Here is a 15,353-nt window from a genome sequence, read left to right on the forward strand (position 1 = left end):
CTTTTTTTAAATTATTTTATTTTATTTTATTTTTATTTTATTTATTTATTCCCTTTTGTTGCCCTTGTTGTTTTATTGTTGTAGTTATTATTGATGTCATTGTTGTGGGATAGGACAGAGAGAAATGGAGAGAAGAGGGGAAGACAGAGAGGGGGAGAGAAAGATAGACACCTGCAGACCTGCTTCACCGCCTGTGACGGGACCTGTCTGCAGGTGGGGAGCCGGGGGCTCATACCGGGATCCTGACGCCGGTCCTTGAGCTTAGCGCCACCTGCGCTTAACCCGCTGTGCTACAGCCTGACTCCCAATACACTTCTTTTTATCATTTCATTCTATTTACACCCTGTGATCCTTTTAGAAGTCCCCCCCCCAAGATAAGTCTGTATTTACGGTTAGAGAGTTCAAGTTTTGGTACCAACACTATGCGGAAATTTAGAACATCAAATCAATGAAACAAACATTTAAAATAGAAAGTATTTATAATTAAAAATTTGATGTCTACCCACAATATGAATAAAATTTTTCTTTGCAAATACACACATTCGCTTATACATATACTCATGGATGTTCTATCCATAATCTATATAACTGTATTGGTTTGTCAGAAAAGTCATGACACATTTTTTTAAATATTTATTTTTTATTATTTATTCCCTGTTGTTGCCCTTGTTGTTTTATTGTTGTAGCTATGATTGATGTCGTTGTTGTTGGATAGGACAGAGAGAAATGGAGAGAGGAGGGGAAGACAGAGAGGGGGAGAGAAAGATAGACACCTGCTGACCTGCTTCACCGCTTGTGAAGCGACTCCCCTGAAGGTGGGGAGCCAGGGGCTCGAACCAGGATCCTCAAGTTGGTTCTTGCGGCTTTGCGCCACCTATGCTTAACCCGCTGCGCTACCGCCCAACTCCCGTCATGACACATTTTTGCATTGAAAAACACATAATAACTTTTCTGACAACCCAATAGATGGCATTTGTTCATATCTCACAAGGGAATTCTAACTCCTACTGTAACTCAAGTGAGCCATCACCAGCAAGGAATCAAGAGACAATTGTGCTATCTGTCCTATTTTTAACTATAGTCCTGGTGATTACATCATCTGGGTGTTCTACTCTAGAGTTTAATGACTCTAATGAAAATTACTGGTATTACTTATTTCTGACCAAACTCTACAATTTAGATCTCTTGGGTTATTTCCCAAAAAATAGTTGTTTACAATCCTCCTCAAAAAAGCCTTTCACAGTCTAGAATCACAGATGAGAGCCACCAAATTCTTCATATTCTAAGGTAAGAACTCTGACCAAGGAGAAAGTAGAGATTGACTAGTTGTATGCAGCTGAGAATAGAGTCAGGTCTATTATACTTTACATTGAGCAAAGTCAAGTCAGATGACTTTGGCACTGGTCTGGAAAAACTACCCCAAATTTTCCTTTTTCAGAAATATAGTTTTCCCTTCCTAATAATGCTAATGTTATAATTATTTTTCTAAGTTACTATGTACACTTTTCTAAATGTGCACTTTATAGAACATATGTCTCTATATGTTTAACTTAGAAAGTGGAAGTTGCTAATTAGCTGCCCTACTCCAACATCCTGACTACATCAGTATCTAATCAACAGTCTTACATATAAATGTTTATCATCACTTAATAGCTAATGTTACTTTTTCTTTTATTCCTAGAAACTAACAGATTGTTTATGCTTATCATTATTTTTATGCTAAATATTATCCGGAGTGTGTTTCCTAGATTATCACATTTAATCCCTATAATCATCTCACAAGTAGGGACTAGGATCATTATTTTCCTGCTTTACAGACAAAAAAACTAATAAACAGAGCAGAGGTATAATTTTTCCAAGATCTTAGAACCAGGGTTAAACACCACAGATGGAATGAGAATCTAACAGACAACTTTCAACATTTTCTCTTCCATAATCATATATATATATATATATATATTACATGGATGTAACCTAATTTGCCTATTACTTATACATGGGTATTTGTGTTTTTGATTTATTGCTATTATAAACAGTGCTTCAGTAAATATATATATATATATATATATGTATGTATACCTTTGTACACTTTATTTTTTTAGTTTTTAATATTTATTTATTTATTCCCATTTGTTGCCCTTGTTGTTTCATTGTTGTAGTTATTATTGATGTTGCCGTTGTTGGATAGGACAGAGAGAAATGGAGAGAGGAGGGGAAGACAGAGCTGGGGAGAGAAAGATAGACACCTGCAGACCTGCTTCACTGCCTGTGAAGCGACTCCCCTACAGGTGGGGAGCCAGGGGCTTGAACCGGGATCTTTACGCTGGTCCTTGCACTTTGCGCCACCTGCGCTTAACCCGCTGTGCTACCGCCTGACTCCCCTTTGTACACTTAAGTATCCAATATTTAAAAATAATTTTAGACTTGTAAAAAGCTAACTTAGAATTCAAATCACTGGGAACCAGTACAGTTTGTAGAGTCTACATGGTATAAGATGCAAGGACCTGTATTCAAGTCCCTGGTCTCCACTGAGGGGAAGCTTCAAATGTGGTAAAGTAGTGCTTCAAGTGTCTCTCTTCCTCCCTATTTTTCCTTTCCCTCTAGTTTCTGTATGTCTCTATTCTAAACTTAAGCTCCCCCCAAACAAAAAGAATAAGATATTTTTAAGGACATCAGAGTACTAGAAGGATCCATACAATGAATTTTCAATTATTGATAAGTGCTACAAAGAAGGAAATTATAAGAACTTTAAAGCTTACCTAAAAATATTTGTAAAGGTTTGGTTTTAAATACGTTTTCCTATATGGAAGAATTGTGTCATCCATGAAATAAAGAGTTGTTTATACTTCTCACAGAAAATGCATTGTTTTAAAGTGTGCATTTAGAAAAGTGCACATAGTAACTTAAAAATGGAGAAGATATATGAAGAGGAAAATAAGTGAGTAAAAGCAACAGTGATCTTAGATCAGAAAAATATTAAAGTTGGCAAGTTAAAGTTGGAGCAATGAATGTAAAAAAGAAAAATCGCAAAACAGTACATAGTATCTGAATTTGAAAATATAAATATTTAGGCAAATACCCAAGCTCTTGTAAGATGGAAACAGGAAGACTCCAGTGTGTAAGTAATGAAGGTAGAGCTTCCTTTGCTAAGTAGCTACATTAACTACTAAATAGTGTACAGGTAATACTATTCACTCAGATCATAGAAAGCAAATTCCGTCTAGCTTCATCTGATATGGGTCAGAGAAGGAGGGTTCATTGTTAACAGATGAGTAGTATTCCATTGTGTATATATACCACAACTTCCTCAGCCATTCATCTTAAGTCATGAGCTCCTTAGAATAAAACTAAAATACACTTCCTAGCTTCTTCCAAAATGGAGATGCCAAGTCTCATCTGCAATATTCTTATCTTTAGGTTCCTGATTATTAAACAGTTTGTTCTGCTTTATATCTTAATGCTTTTCAGCCACCAAGTTGCAGATGCTACCATGATGCTAACCTGACTTCACTGGGCAGACGACCTCACCAATGTATCCTGGAGCCCCATCTCTCCAGAGTGCCACCCCACTAGGAAAAGACAGAAACAGGCTGGGGGTATGGATCAACCTGCAAATGTGCATATCCACTGGAGAAGAAATTATAGAAGTCAGACCTTCCACCTTCTATACCCCATAATTATTGTGCGTCCATACTCCAAGAGGGATAAAGAATAAGGAAACTTCTAATGGGGGGATGGGATATAGAACTCTAGTGGTGGAAATTGTATGAAATTGTACCCCCTCTTATCCTATAATCTTGTCAATTATTATTAAATCAATAATAAAAATAAATAAAACATTAAAAAAAGATAGCAGGGAGTTGGGTGATAGCACAGTGGGTTAAGCGCACATGGCTCAAAGTGCTAGGACCAGCGTGGGGATCCTGGTTCGAGTCCCCGGCTCCCCCCCCCTGCAGGGGAGTCGCTTTACAGGTGGTGAAGCAGGTCTGGAGGTGTCTATCTTTCTCTCCCTCTCTCTGTCTTCCCCTCCTCTCTCTCTCTCCCCATTTCTTTCTGTCCTATGCAACCACAACAACATCAATAACAAAACAAAAAAAAGCAAATCCCAAGAAAAAGTGATTTCTGTTCTCAGAGGCTAATAAAGTGATACAAAATGGATTTACTTTAGCTGGTCTTTAACCACTATGGCCAATACTTCAGGTCTGGATAAAAAGTGGGAAAAGAAGAAAAGAATTTAAAAAATACACGTACCCTGACAAGAAATAGGGAGATGAGTTTGTAGTGCCTGAAGTACCAATGGTCCCTGGTTCAATCCCCAGTACCACCAAAAACCAGAGCCATGCAGTCCTTTGGTAAAATAAAATAAAATAAAATAAAATAAAATAAAATAAAATAAAGTAAAATAAAATAAAATATAAAATGTTGGTAAAGTGTCTGAAGGGCTTTATGCACTAGAACTTTAAAGATCAAAAGGTATTACCAACAGAAAGTAGAACTTGTTAATCTCCACGAAAATATATTTCATAGCTTTTTTGTCACTATACTTCCCTTTTAAATTTTCTTAGATCCAGTTTTGGCAAAAAAAAATCTTGCTCTCTTTGCTGGATTTGAGATTTTAATCCTTATGTGCACATCCTTTACGAAGTTAAATAAAAAAATGGCTTTATACAGTTATATCATCTAAAAGGTAGTAAAGACCAGAATGTCAGTATAATTCAGGGTAGGGTGCTGTCTTGCCATGCTTTGTTCGCTTCCTCAAAGATTGTCATCCCCCAGCATTAAGTGAAAGCTGATCTAGAGATGTCAGAAAAAAATTCTGTAGAGAGAACAGAAGTTACTAATCAACTAACCTTAGTACATGAAGATTATTCTGAATTATACAGTTACATGAAGATTATTCTGAATTATACAGTTGGACCCAATATAAATATAGGAACCCCTCATGTGCAAAGCAGGAAGGCAGACCAGTCACTCAGACGTACTGAAGAGAGAGTAGAAGACAGAGCAGAAGAGAAGTCACAGAGAGATAAAAAGCAAAAAGTTTCTGATCTAAAAGATATTCTTCATTTATGTGGGGAAAGGTATTAGAATTCCTCAACAGGGAGCTTGGGAGAAGATGAAAAACTATAGGAATGCACATCTCTACAAAGCATGAGGTAGTGTTGGAAAGATGGGTCATGCACTTACATCACCCAGAAAATACTTTGTGAGATCTGGGATAAAGAGCTTCCTGGTATTCAAGAGAAAGCCGCATTAGGACACAAAAATCTATGCTGCTACATATGCAGAGTTTGAGGGAAGGGTAAATGTTAAACATTTAGAAAAATATATATTAAAAGCATTGAAATAACAACAATAAAGTAAAATCCAACAATGATGGAGAATGTTTGTGGCTAGAGAAACGAGTTATTCTATTTATATAAGTGACTTTTCTGATTGGTGCTGATTCTTTTAAATGCCAAAATCTTTATAAGATGGTTTCACTGGCAATCTCTCCAAATCTATTTCACACACTCTGTCTCCTTAATCAAACTAAGTAAACATTGATGACTCATTAAGTACATCCATTGCTCCGCTTGTGATAACAGCTATATTCTGAGAAGCTACTGACTACAGAGATTTGCCTGCCTTTGGTCAGAACAGCTCGTACTGTTTCATTTGGAGACTCCATGCTTTTAACTTCCCCCCCTTTTAAGGTTTGTGTCAAATCACTTTTGCAGTAGCCCATGAAACTGAATAACTGCACAATTGAGTATAGAAAATTTGTCACGATCGTTCACTTAAGGTTGGATTTTAGGCCTCTTATAAAAGAGGCACACTGATCCCGACAAACTCACATCCCCAGCTAGTATTGCACAAGCAAACTATGTGGCCCACAGTAATCACATTCATATTCCATGTGCTCGCTTGAATGCTAGGAACAGCATCCTTGATGAATCCTTAAGTGCTCCAAACATTCATTCTAACTTTTATGAACATACCTGAACTTAAAATCCATTAGCAATTTATCATGTTCAAATTGAAAATAGATTCTATCTTGGAACTGTTAATAATCCATTACAGTACCCCTAAGGAAGAATTATTACCTCCCCCACTCAAACTTTTATTCCTTTCCTTTTTGGTTAAAAATCTGTGTGTACTCTTTAAACAGCATCTGTTCTATCAAAACGTTCTAGCAGACTTCTTTTTGATCAGTTTCAATTATAAAAGCATGAACATGATTTGTTCATCTTTAACAACTTCAAAGTATTATCCTCATTATCCTCAGTGTTTTGCAGTTGAGGTCAGAATCAGACCAAAGGCAGCATCATTATTCTGCCCATGACGAGCCTATGACTGGGAGTAGCAGTTTCCGGCTCTCCAACAAGAAAGCAGAAGCAGAGACACACCAGGAATCCTTTATCACAACTCAGTTTGACTTATTTTTACTGAAAGCAGCAGTATTCCACATTTTAAGTCAGAATCTTTAAAGCTTTTCCTCTTAAAAGGCTCTTCTACTTATACCAGGATGAGCATCCCACCCCATTTCCTCCATAGATACTGTTGCTACCAGGTTTCTATGACCTTCTCTCAGATAGAGCTCACCTACTCTAGGCAACAGTTGATGCTCTTTTTATAGCTACTCTTAAATACCACCCATAAGTTCCTATTTTCAACTACATATTCTGAATATAACTCACATCAAGTATTTTGAGAACTCACTTCAGGCTTTTCATTTATAAAAAGTTCAGACTTTTTTTTTTTTTTTCCAGACTGCAGTCTGCTTCTTCCGCTCATATAATACTTGAGGGACAATTCTTTGACAATGCTGCTACAACAAAGGTAATTTTCTTGGATTTAAACCCAAGAACTTTGACTATTAAGTATACACTTCTTTGTCTAAACCCAATAAATACAATATAGAAGTCAGGATTCCAGAGATGAATTGAGTTTACAATTACTAGATTAGGGATGGACAACCTTTTCTTAGTCATGGGCCATTTGGATGTTTGTGACATCAATCATGGGCCATACAAAATTATAAACTTAAAAATTAGCACTTAATGTTGCTATTAAAAAAATCCTAGGTTTATTGAATTTTGAATATTGCCTATTATTGCCCTGCCAGGGCCAGATGAAATTATCTGAGCCAAGGACAGAACATTCTTTACCCCTGCACTAGATATTTGAATGATAGGAGTTTGAATTCAAAACGTGAAAAATGGACAGGCAAGATCTGATAAGGAACCTGCTTTGTCATGTGTATAAACGAGGTTCAAGCCTGGCCCACACTGTGCTAGGGAAACTCTGGTGTTATGATATTTCTCTCTCTCTCTCTCTCTCTGTCTCTCTCTCTCTCTCAAAATGCAGACTCAGAGAAGTGAAATGTCAGTAATATGTGCAACAAAAATAAACCTGAAAATTACGAGCACAAAGGTCTTATTTTATAAATGAAAACCTTAAGGTACAAAGAAGTGAGGTGAGTACCTAAGTAAGGGCTCTTCACTAGTGACTACAGCAACAAGCCAGGTTCAGAGTTCAAAAGACATCCAAAACCCAGTAACCAAACTAAAGTAGCATCAAATACATAAAATGTTTATGAACTCATTCTAGATAGCACAGTGCTAGCTAGCCACTGAACACCCAGCTGATTCAATCCTTATTATTAGAGGAGGTACTAACCATACTATATATGAGAAAATTGAAATATATCATTCCCTGACAAAGGTAAAATATTGTTTTTTTTCTCCAGGGTTATTGCTGGGGCTAGGGCTGGGGTTCCGTGCCTGCACCATGAATCCACTGCTCCTGAAGGCCATATTTCCATTTTGTTGCCCTTGTTGTTTTATCATTGTTATTATTATTATTATTGTTGTTGCTGTCAATGTTGTTGTTGGATAGGACAGAGAAATGGAGAGAGGAGGGGAAGACAGAGAAGAGGAGAGAAAGACAGACACCTGCAGACCTGTCTCACCACCCATGAAGCGATGACCCTGCAGGTGGGGAGCCAGGGGCTCGAACCGGGATCCTTATGCTGGTCCTTGCACTTCGTGCCACATACGCTTAGCCCACTAAGCTACCACCTGACTCCCGGGAGCTAACTTTTCTGATCTGACACTATTTCACTTCTCAATGCCACACAGTCTTCCATTACATTAAGCCTAACAGGTCAGTTATTAGCATAGAACCAACCACATTGACAACAAAGAAAAAGTCTTAAGTGTATTGTTGTTTCTGTCCTCTTTATCATTAGGAGCATATTTTAAAAAATCACTAAATTAAAACACAGGATGAATTTTTAATTCGCTATAGTTTACGACGCAGATCTAAGGATTTGGGGTGGGGCTGGGGAATGGAGAAGGGGACAGAAAATGAATTCAACAGCCAGTATCCTCTGGAGGAGGAAGAAACAAGTAGGTGGAGGGTGGCATGTGCAGATACTTATCCTGTGGAAACAGGAAACTGCATACATCCACAATAGACTTGTAAATAATCATTTCCCCCAATAAAGTGGTTTTTAAAATAGCTCCTAAATTAAAGAGATTGCTTTAATTTCCTTCTAATCTTCCAGGCCTCTATTGAATTCAGATATTTTACTTTTTACAAAATTTAAAAGGGAAGGAAGGAAGGGGGAAAGAGAAGGAGGAAGAAAGACACCCGCACGCACCACTGCTTCAACACTTATGTAGTTTCCTCCCTGCAAGGTCACATGTAGGTTCTACCAGGTAAGTCACCACCTGTCCTGTCCTCCTTAAAAAAAAAAAAAAGGTGGACTTTTAAATGAAAGTTTTATTGAGATCACTAAAGATTTTAATGCTTACACGTATTTAGTAAGAAATATTAGTTGTTTTTTTCCTTGCTTTTTGACCTTTTACCCATTTTTTCTCTAAGGGTAACATTTACACATTGATAGAGCCTGATCTTTAAATGGAGATGGGTGGGAGGAGAGTATTGTTTAAGGTCAGTCTTTCAGTAAAAGAAAAGTAGGACAACTGTCAGTGTTAAATTTTCAATCTTCTCTCTCACTGCAAAGGTTGAGTGAGATAGATAAATGGAACCTGAGAAAGTGAGTTAAACCTTGTGTGTGTGTATGTGTGTGCGCACATGCACGTGCGCAATATTTTCTTAAAACCCATTGTCATCTTTATGTAAACAGACCTAATTTAAAGTTAGAACTCAGAAAATATAGCTTATCTCCTTTAATTACACACACACACACACACACACGTATATATTTTGTTGTTGTTCACCCATGTGTATAGCAGTAATTGAATGAAAATTCTAGTGGTTATGAACATGTGTTCCAACTTTATAATTTCTAATTATGTATTTTCCTTGTCCAGCTAAAACACATTAATCTTTATTTAAAACATGTGTTTTTCTGTGTAGAACTTCTGAATCAGTTTAAATTTTTCCTTCCTGGCTTATTTTTCCATAATTTTCACAAATTATTTTTCTATATGAATACCAAATGATAAACTATTTAATCTAAATACATGGCCCCAGATGCCAGGTGGTAGTGCAGTGGGGTAAGCATACATGGTGTGAAGCCCAAGGACTAGTATAAGGATCCCAGTGAGAGCCCCCGGCTCCCCACCTACAGGGAGGTCCCTTAATGGGTGGTGAAGCATGTCTGCAGGTGTCTTTCTCTCCCCTTCTCTGTCTTCTGTTCCTCTATTTCTCTCTGTTTTATCTAACTAAAACAACAGCAATGGCAACAATAACAAAAACAAGGGCAACAAAATGGGGAAATGGCCTTTAGGAGCAGTGGATTCATAGTGCAGGCAGCCCCAGCGATAACCCCAGAGGCAAAAAAAAAGAATTTATAAAATAATAATAATGATAATAAATTAAAAAAACATGACGCCTTAAGTACACACACATGTTAAGGAATGACATAGACAACATTTATCTTTGTAGAAATAGCTTTTACAATAAACCAAACTAAATTATATATTTTGGGGAAAGGAAAAGAAATGCATTTGAGTAAGAGCTCTTATTAGAATTCTAACCAACAGAATTTTTAACAATTTATTGTTATAATTTGATTAGTTGAATGAAGAATGTGAGTTGTATTCATCCAGACATAATGATTTACATTCTTAGTTTAACAGCTACCCTGCCCCACTCTACACCCTAACACACACACATACACACACACACACACACACACACAGGATTAACTGCAAAAGTGAAAAAAAAATTGTTTTCCACTTAAGATACTGAAAACTAGTTTAAAAGAACATAAACTCCCAAGTTAAGAGCATAGAGACAAATAATTTCTAGGCCAAAATTAAATTCTGAAGACTATTCTAATGAGAAACAGCAAATTAATGGAAGAAGCTGTTGAAAGGATTTGACCTCCAACTGACATACCAGCAGAGTTGGTAGAGACTCTTCACTCTCACCCTTGTCCTGGGAAAGTGCATTCTGATCATCTTTCCTTAGGGAGAAGTTGCCTGCAAAGGACACAACTAACATACAACTGTGGGGCTGAGGTCAGCTGGATGATAGAGGACAGAACTGTTAAAACTTTTATATAAACTTTTAAGATTAGGTGGATGGCCTAGCAAAATGTCTCACCTGGATAATACTTATAATTTGCCATATGTACAACCCAGGTTCAAACTCAGAAACTACCACTGCATTAACAGGAAAGTCATATAACACATGGAGAAACCTGCATGCAGAGAACAGACTTTGCAAAGTAAGGAACAAAAACGTCAGTGTCCAGATAGTGAGATACTGCTACGTTTCCTTCCCCAGGAAGAAGAAAGCCCCTCTATATGACAATAAACCACAACCAAAGAAGATCCATAAAGAACAAGACATGGATCTGGTGAACAGAGTATTGGTTGTACATAAGTCCACACACCTAGACTGATTCTTTCTTACAACTGTACGTTAACACAAAAGGAAATTAAAAGCTATAAAGAGAGAGGGGAGGAGCCACAGTGGTAGTCATCATTATGATTTAGGTAGCTTGCCAGAGCTCTAATAGATGCCATATTGGATTTCATTTTGCAAAGTAATAGATACTCTGAGTAGTTTCTAGGAGAAAGAATCTATTGCCAGCTCAAGCCCCAGTGTGCAAGATAAGAAAAGTCCAATGAACAATAAACTCAGACTGCAGAACTGAGGTTACCAAAAGATACTTTTTAGGAGAACAGGCTGCAATGGTGGAAAGGGTCCAGTGGGATTTGGTGGAAGGATACTGGATACTTTGGTGACTGAGGATCACTGATACTCCGAAGATGTGTGAAACGTGTTTCTATTTATAACCTGTAGAGCAAAGTAACTCCACAATAAAATAAATTACTTATAAGTAACAAATAAAAGTCTCTGTTCAAGTTATGGGACTTTAACAATCTTGCATCATATGCTAAAATTAATGTTGTGTATATTTTAATTTTAAATCTTGACACAAGGTAGAAGAAAAATAATGGGGTTATTAAGTGCCTGTAAGATGGCAGCATGTTCTTGTGATTATCAACCTGCTTAGATCTGTTGCATGTGTATATCATTTATTCCTATGTCAATTGATTTATTATCCTACCCACTGATTTACCTCACTAAGGAATCAAGAGGTAATTATAAGGGGAAAAAGAAGAGAAAAAATAAAAATAAAAAAGGGCTGAAACAAAGAGAAAAGGGTAAGAGGCAGAAGGAAGGAATGGGAAAAGGGAAAATGATGAGTCAAAAGGTTTGAGCAAAATTGCATGGGACTGTGAAATAAAATACAGATTTATACTGAAATGGAAACCTCTTCTTGGATGGTTGAGAGGCTGAGGGAAAGGGAATTAATGTTCTTTTTGACAATTTCCATGCTAAATGCTACTGCTATTTTACTTTGTTTACTAGTATCTTCCTGCTATAAATAAAGTGCAGTATAATACATATCTCTGCCCCACCCCATTCACAAAGTTGATACAATATTACAACTGCAACAAAGAATCTGGAGAATTCTTGGCAGAGTAAATCAAACAACATATGTGTACCCAAGGTGAGCAGCAGTCACTGGACTTTACCTTTAACTATGTTTGGTTTCAGGCAGTTCCATCAGACATGTTCTGAATCTTCCTACTAATTTACATACAGTCATGTGTCCAGTACTATAAGTTTGCCACTCACTAAAATCTAAAAGCCTCACTATGAAAAAAATTCCTCTCAATTTTCGTTCCTGCCATACCTAGATAAAAGCCCTACAAATCCTTTGGAGGAAATAGTATTGTCTTCCAGGCTAGCATGACCACACTGGGAAAAAAAAATCTGCTAACATGTGTCCACAGCTTTAATGGATGTACAGAAAGCATTTGTCATATTCCAATCCAACATCTTTATTCCAATTGCCATTTAGAATTGCAGCATCAGAATTGGAAGCATTTGCTCTAAAAACATGCAATTAAAATAATCTTTCTTATATAATAACTGGAGCTACTTTTCTTCCTTTTTATAATGTAATTTTTAATGAGCTGTAATTAAAGTCAGTAAGACTTAGAATCTCATAATGCCATATTTTTATACCTTCTCATTTTCCATCATATATATGCCTTTCAAAATCTGGCAGCACTCCATCCTATATATTCTATACACTTTAAAAAGTTACATAAAGTGCAATAAAGGAATTATCTTCCAACTGGTGTATTTCCATATTGGATTTAAATCTGTCACCTTTCTTATTCATCAAAGTAACTGACTCTAGAACAAATCTCCATGTGCATAAGGTTATTAAAAGACCAAAATTAGAAATCTTTACAAATCATATTCTTCACACAGGCAACCAATCCTGAACATCAATCACCAATCACTATTTACATTTGACCAAGTGTACATCTCATTTATAATAGTGCAGAAAGTTATGATTCCAAAGTTAATTTTTTTTGTCTTCTTGAAGACAATCTGATGGTAGGAAAACATGTTGATCGTTACCAATAATAAGGCACAGTTCAAATAATTCAAACATTCCATAATTACTCAGATTTAATTTATTTCCAGAGATGCCCTGAGTGGCTCTGTGACTAGGCACTGAACAGTCAGGACTGCTTTCATTACAGTCTGCAAAATATTTTACTTTGCATCCACATTGAACATATATTCATTTGTGATCTCTTACAAGTCTGCCAGTAATCTTACAAATAAAAAGCTGCTTGTTAAGTATTGTATCATTAATTAGTTCAAAATCTACTTTTTTAGTATTATTGATTACAAATCTTGATTTTAGGATGATTAATTTAGGAGTACTTTGCAATCTGAAGCATACAGCACAGGACCCATTAGAAACATCAACAGGGTGGTCTGGGAGGTGGTGCAGTGGATAAAGGGTTGGACTCTCAAGCATGAGGTCCTGAATTCCATCCCCAGTACACATACCAGAGTGATGTCGGATCCTTTCTGTCTCTTCCTATACCTCTCATAAATCAACAAATAAAACAAATAAATAAATTTTAAAAAATCAACAGGGGCCAGGCAGTGGCACACCTGATTAAGCACAAACATCACAGAAAACATCACCAAATAACACAACACCACCAAAGGTAAATACATAAGTGGTTACTTGTCTATTTGTGGGGTTTAAAAAATGGACAGAAGAGCTGGAGAGATAGTGTGATGTTTATGCAAAAGACTTTCATGCCTGAAGCAACAAATGTCTCAAGTTCAATTCCCATCATCACAATAAGCCAAAGATGATCAATGCTTTTCTGTGGGAAGAAGGAGAAGGAAAGAAAGAAAGAAAGAAAGAAAGAAAGAAAGAAAGAAAGAAAGAAAGGAAGAAAGGAAGGAAGGAAGGAGAAAGAGAAAGAAAGAAACGGGAAAGAATGGGAGAGAAAGAAATAGAAAGAAAGGGAAGAAGGAAGGAAGGAGAAAGAGAAAGAAAAAAATGGGAAAGAATGGGAGAGAGGGAGTCGGGCTGTAGCGCAGCGGGTTAAGTGCAGGTGGCGCAAAGCACAAGGACCGGCATAAGGATCCCGGTTCAAACCCCGGCTCCCCACCTGCAGGGGAGTCGCTTCACAGGTGGTGAAGCAGGTCTGCAAGTGTCTATCTTTCTCTCCTCCTCTCTGTCTTCCCCTCCTCTCTCCATTTCTCTCTGTCCTATCCAACAACGACGACAACAACAATAACTAAACAATAAAAAAAAGACAACAAAAGGGAATAAATAAATAAAATAAATATAAAAAAAGGAATGGGAGAGAAAGAAATAGAAAGGAAGAACAAAATATAAGAATATTTAAAAGAAAAAGTTTTTCAATGCTTACTTTTAGTAGATCTTTGGAGAAGTCACCTCCTTCATTTATTCCTTGGAGGTTTGTAATAAACTCTTGGCAGGTCATCTTCTTTCCAATATTCTGAAATAAAGGCAAATAATAAATCACAATAATGTATCTGGAATTATGATTGATTTCTTAAAAATTGACTAAACTGCCAAGGATAAACAAAATGTACGCCAAACTTTCATTTTAACCTACAAAAATATGTGCTATAATGTATATAATGTACAGTGTAGTTTTAATAAAAATCACTGGTAAACAACATTTCTGAGTTGAACCCTGAGAGCATCTATTTGTTTATATTTATTTCCTACATGTTGTTAGTAATTATAGGATCTGAGTAATTGTAGGATCTGAGATTTTAGATTATTTGCAAGTTAAGAATGTAACTTACTAGGACCAGATGGTGGCACACCTAGTTGAGCATACACATTTATCATACTACCATATGCTAGGACCCAGGTTCAAGTCCCTAGCCTCTTTCTGTAGGGGTGAAGCCTCATGAGTAATGAAGCAGTTTTGCAGCTATCTTTCTTCCTCTCCCCTTCCTCTCTCAATTTCTCTCTTCCCTATCAAGAGGAAGAAAGGAGAGGGAGGGAGGGAGGGAGAGAAGGAGGGAGGGAGGGAAAAAGAGAGGGGATAAGAGTGGGAGAGAGGGAAGGAGTATGGGAATAAGAATGGGAGGGGAGGAAGGAAGGAAGGAAGGAAGGAAGGAAGGAAGGAAGGAAGGAAGGAAGGGTCAGTAAGAGGGGGAAGGAAGGAAGGAAGGAAGGAAGGAAGGAAGGAAGGAAGGAAGGAAGGAAAAAGGAAGGGGGAATGGCCCCTGGGAGCAGAGGACTTATCATGTATGCATGAAGATAACCCTGGTGGCAAGTATATATTTAAAAAAAAAAGGAGAGAGAGAGAAAAAGAAGTTAACTTTCCACAATCTATGATGCTGGCAGACATAAGATTATCTTATCAGAGATATACATAGGAATTTATGAAAACAATAGTAATAATCAGTATGTCATATTTTTTTCTGATCCAGTTATAAATTCCATTCTAACAGAATATTTGAAATAGAGTTACTAATAACACATGCTAATGTGGTAGGCTATGATCCAG

At 36.9% G+C, this 15,353-nt stretch overlaps 1 protein-coding gene and 1 pseudogene across 10 annotated transcripts in view; both read right to left on the reverse strand.

The window, feature by feature from the left end:
• The window catches only part of LOC103113241 (large ribosomal subunit protein uL30m-like), a 36,702-nt pseudogene extending 31,031 nt beyond the window's left edge, over positions 1–5,671 (reverse strand).
• Positions 1–15,353, reverse strand: part of PSD3 (pleckstrin and Sec7 domain containing 3) — a 551,235-nt gene that overhangs the window by 189,998 nt on the left and 345,884 nt on the right. For all 10 annotated transcript variants that reach the window (XM_060181459.1, XM_060181466.1, XM_060181484.1 and 7 more), the window contains one exon: positions 14,235–14,324. In XM_060181459.1, coding sequence (XP_060037442.1) covers positions 14,235–14,324 — 90 coding nt within the window. The remainder of the gene's footprint in view (positions 1–14,234; positions 14,325–15,353) is intronic.

This window comes from Erinaceus europaeus, chromosome 2 (assembly GCF_950295315.1).
Source record: "Erinaceus europaeus chromosome 2, mEriEur2.1, whole genome shotgun sequence".
NCBI lineage: Eukaryota > Metazoa > Chordata > Mammalia > Eulipotyphla > Erinaceidae > Erinaceus > Erinaceus europaeus.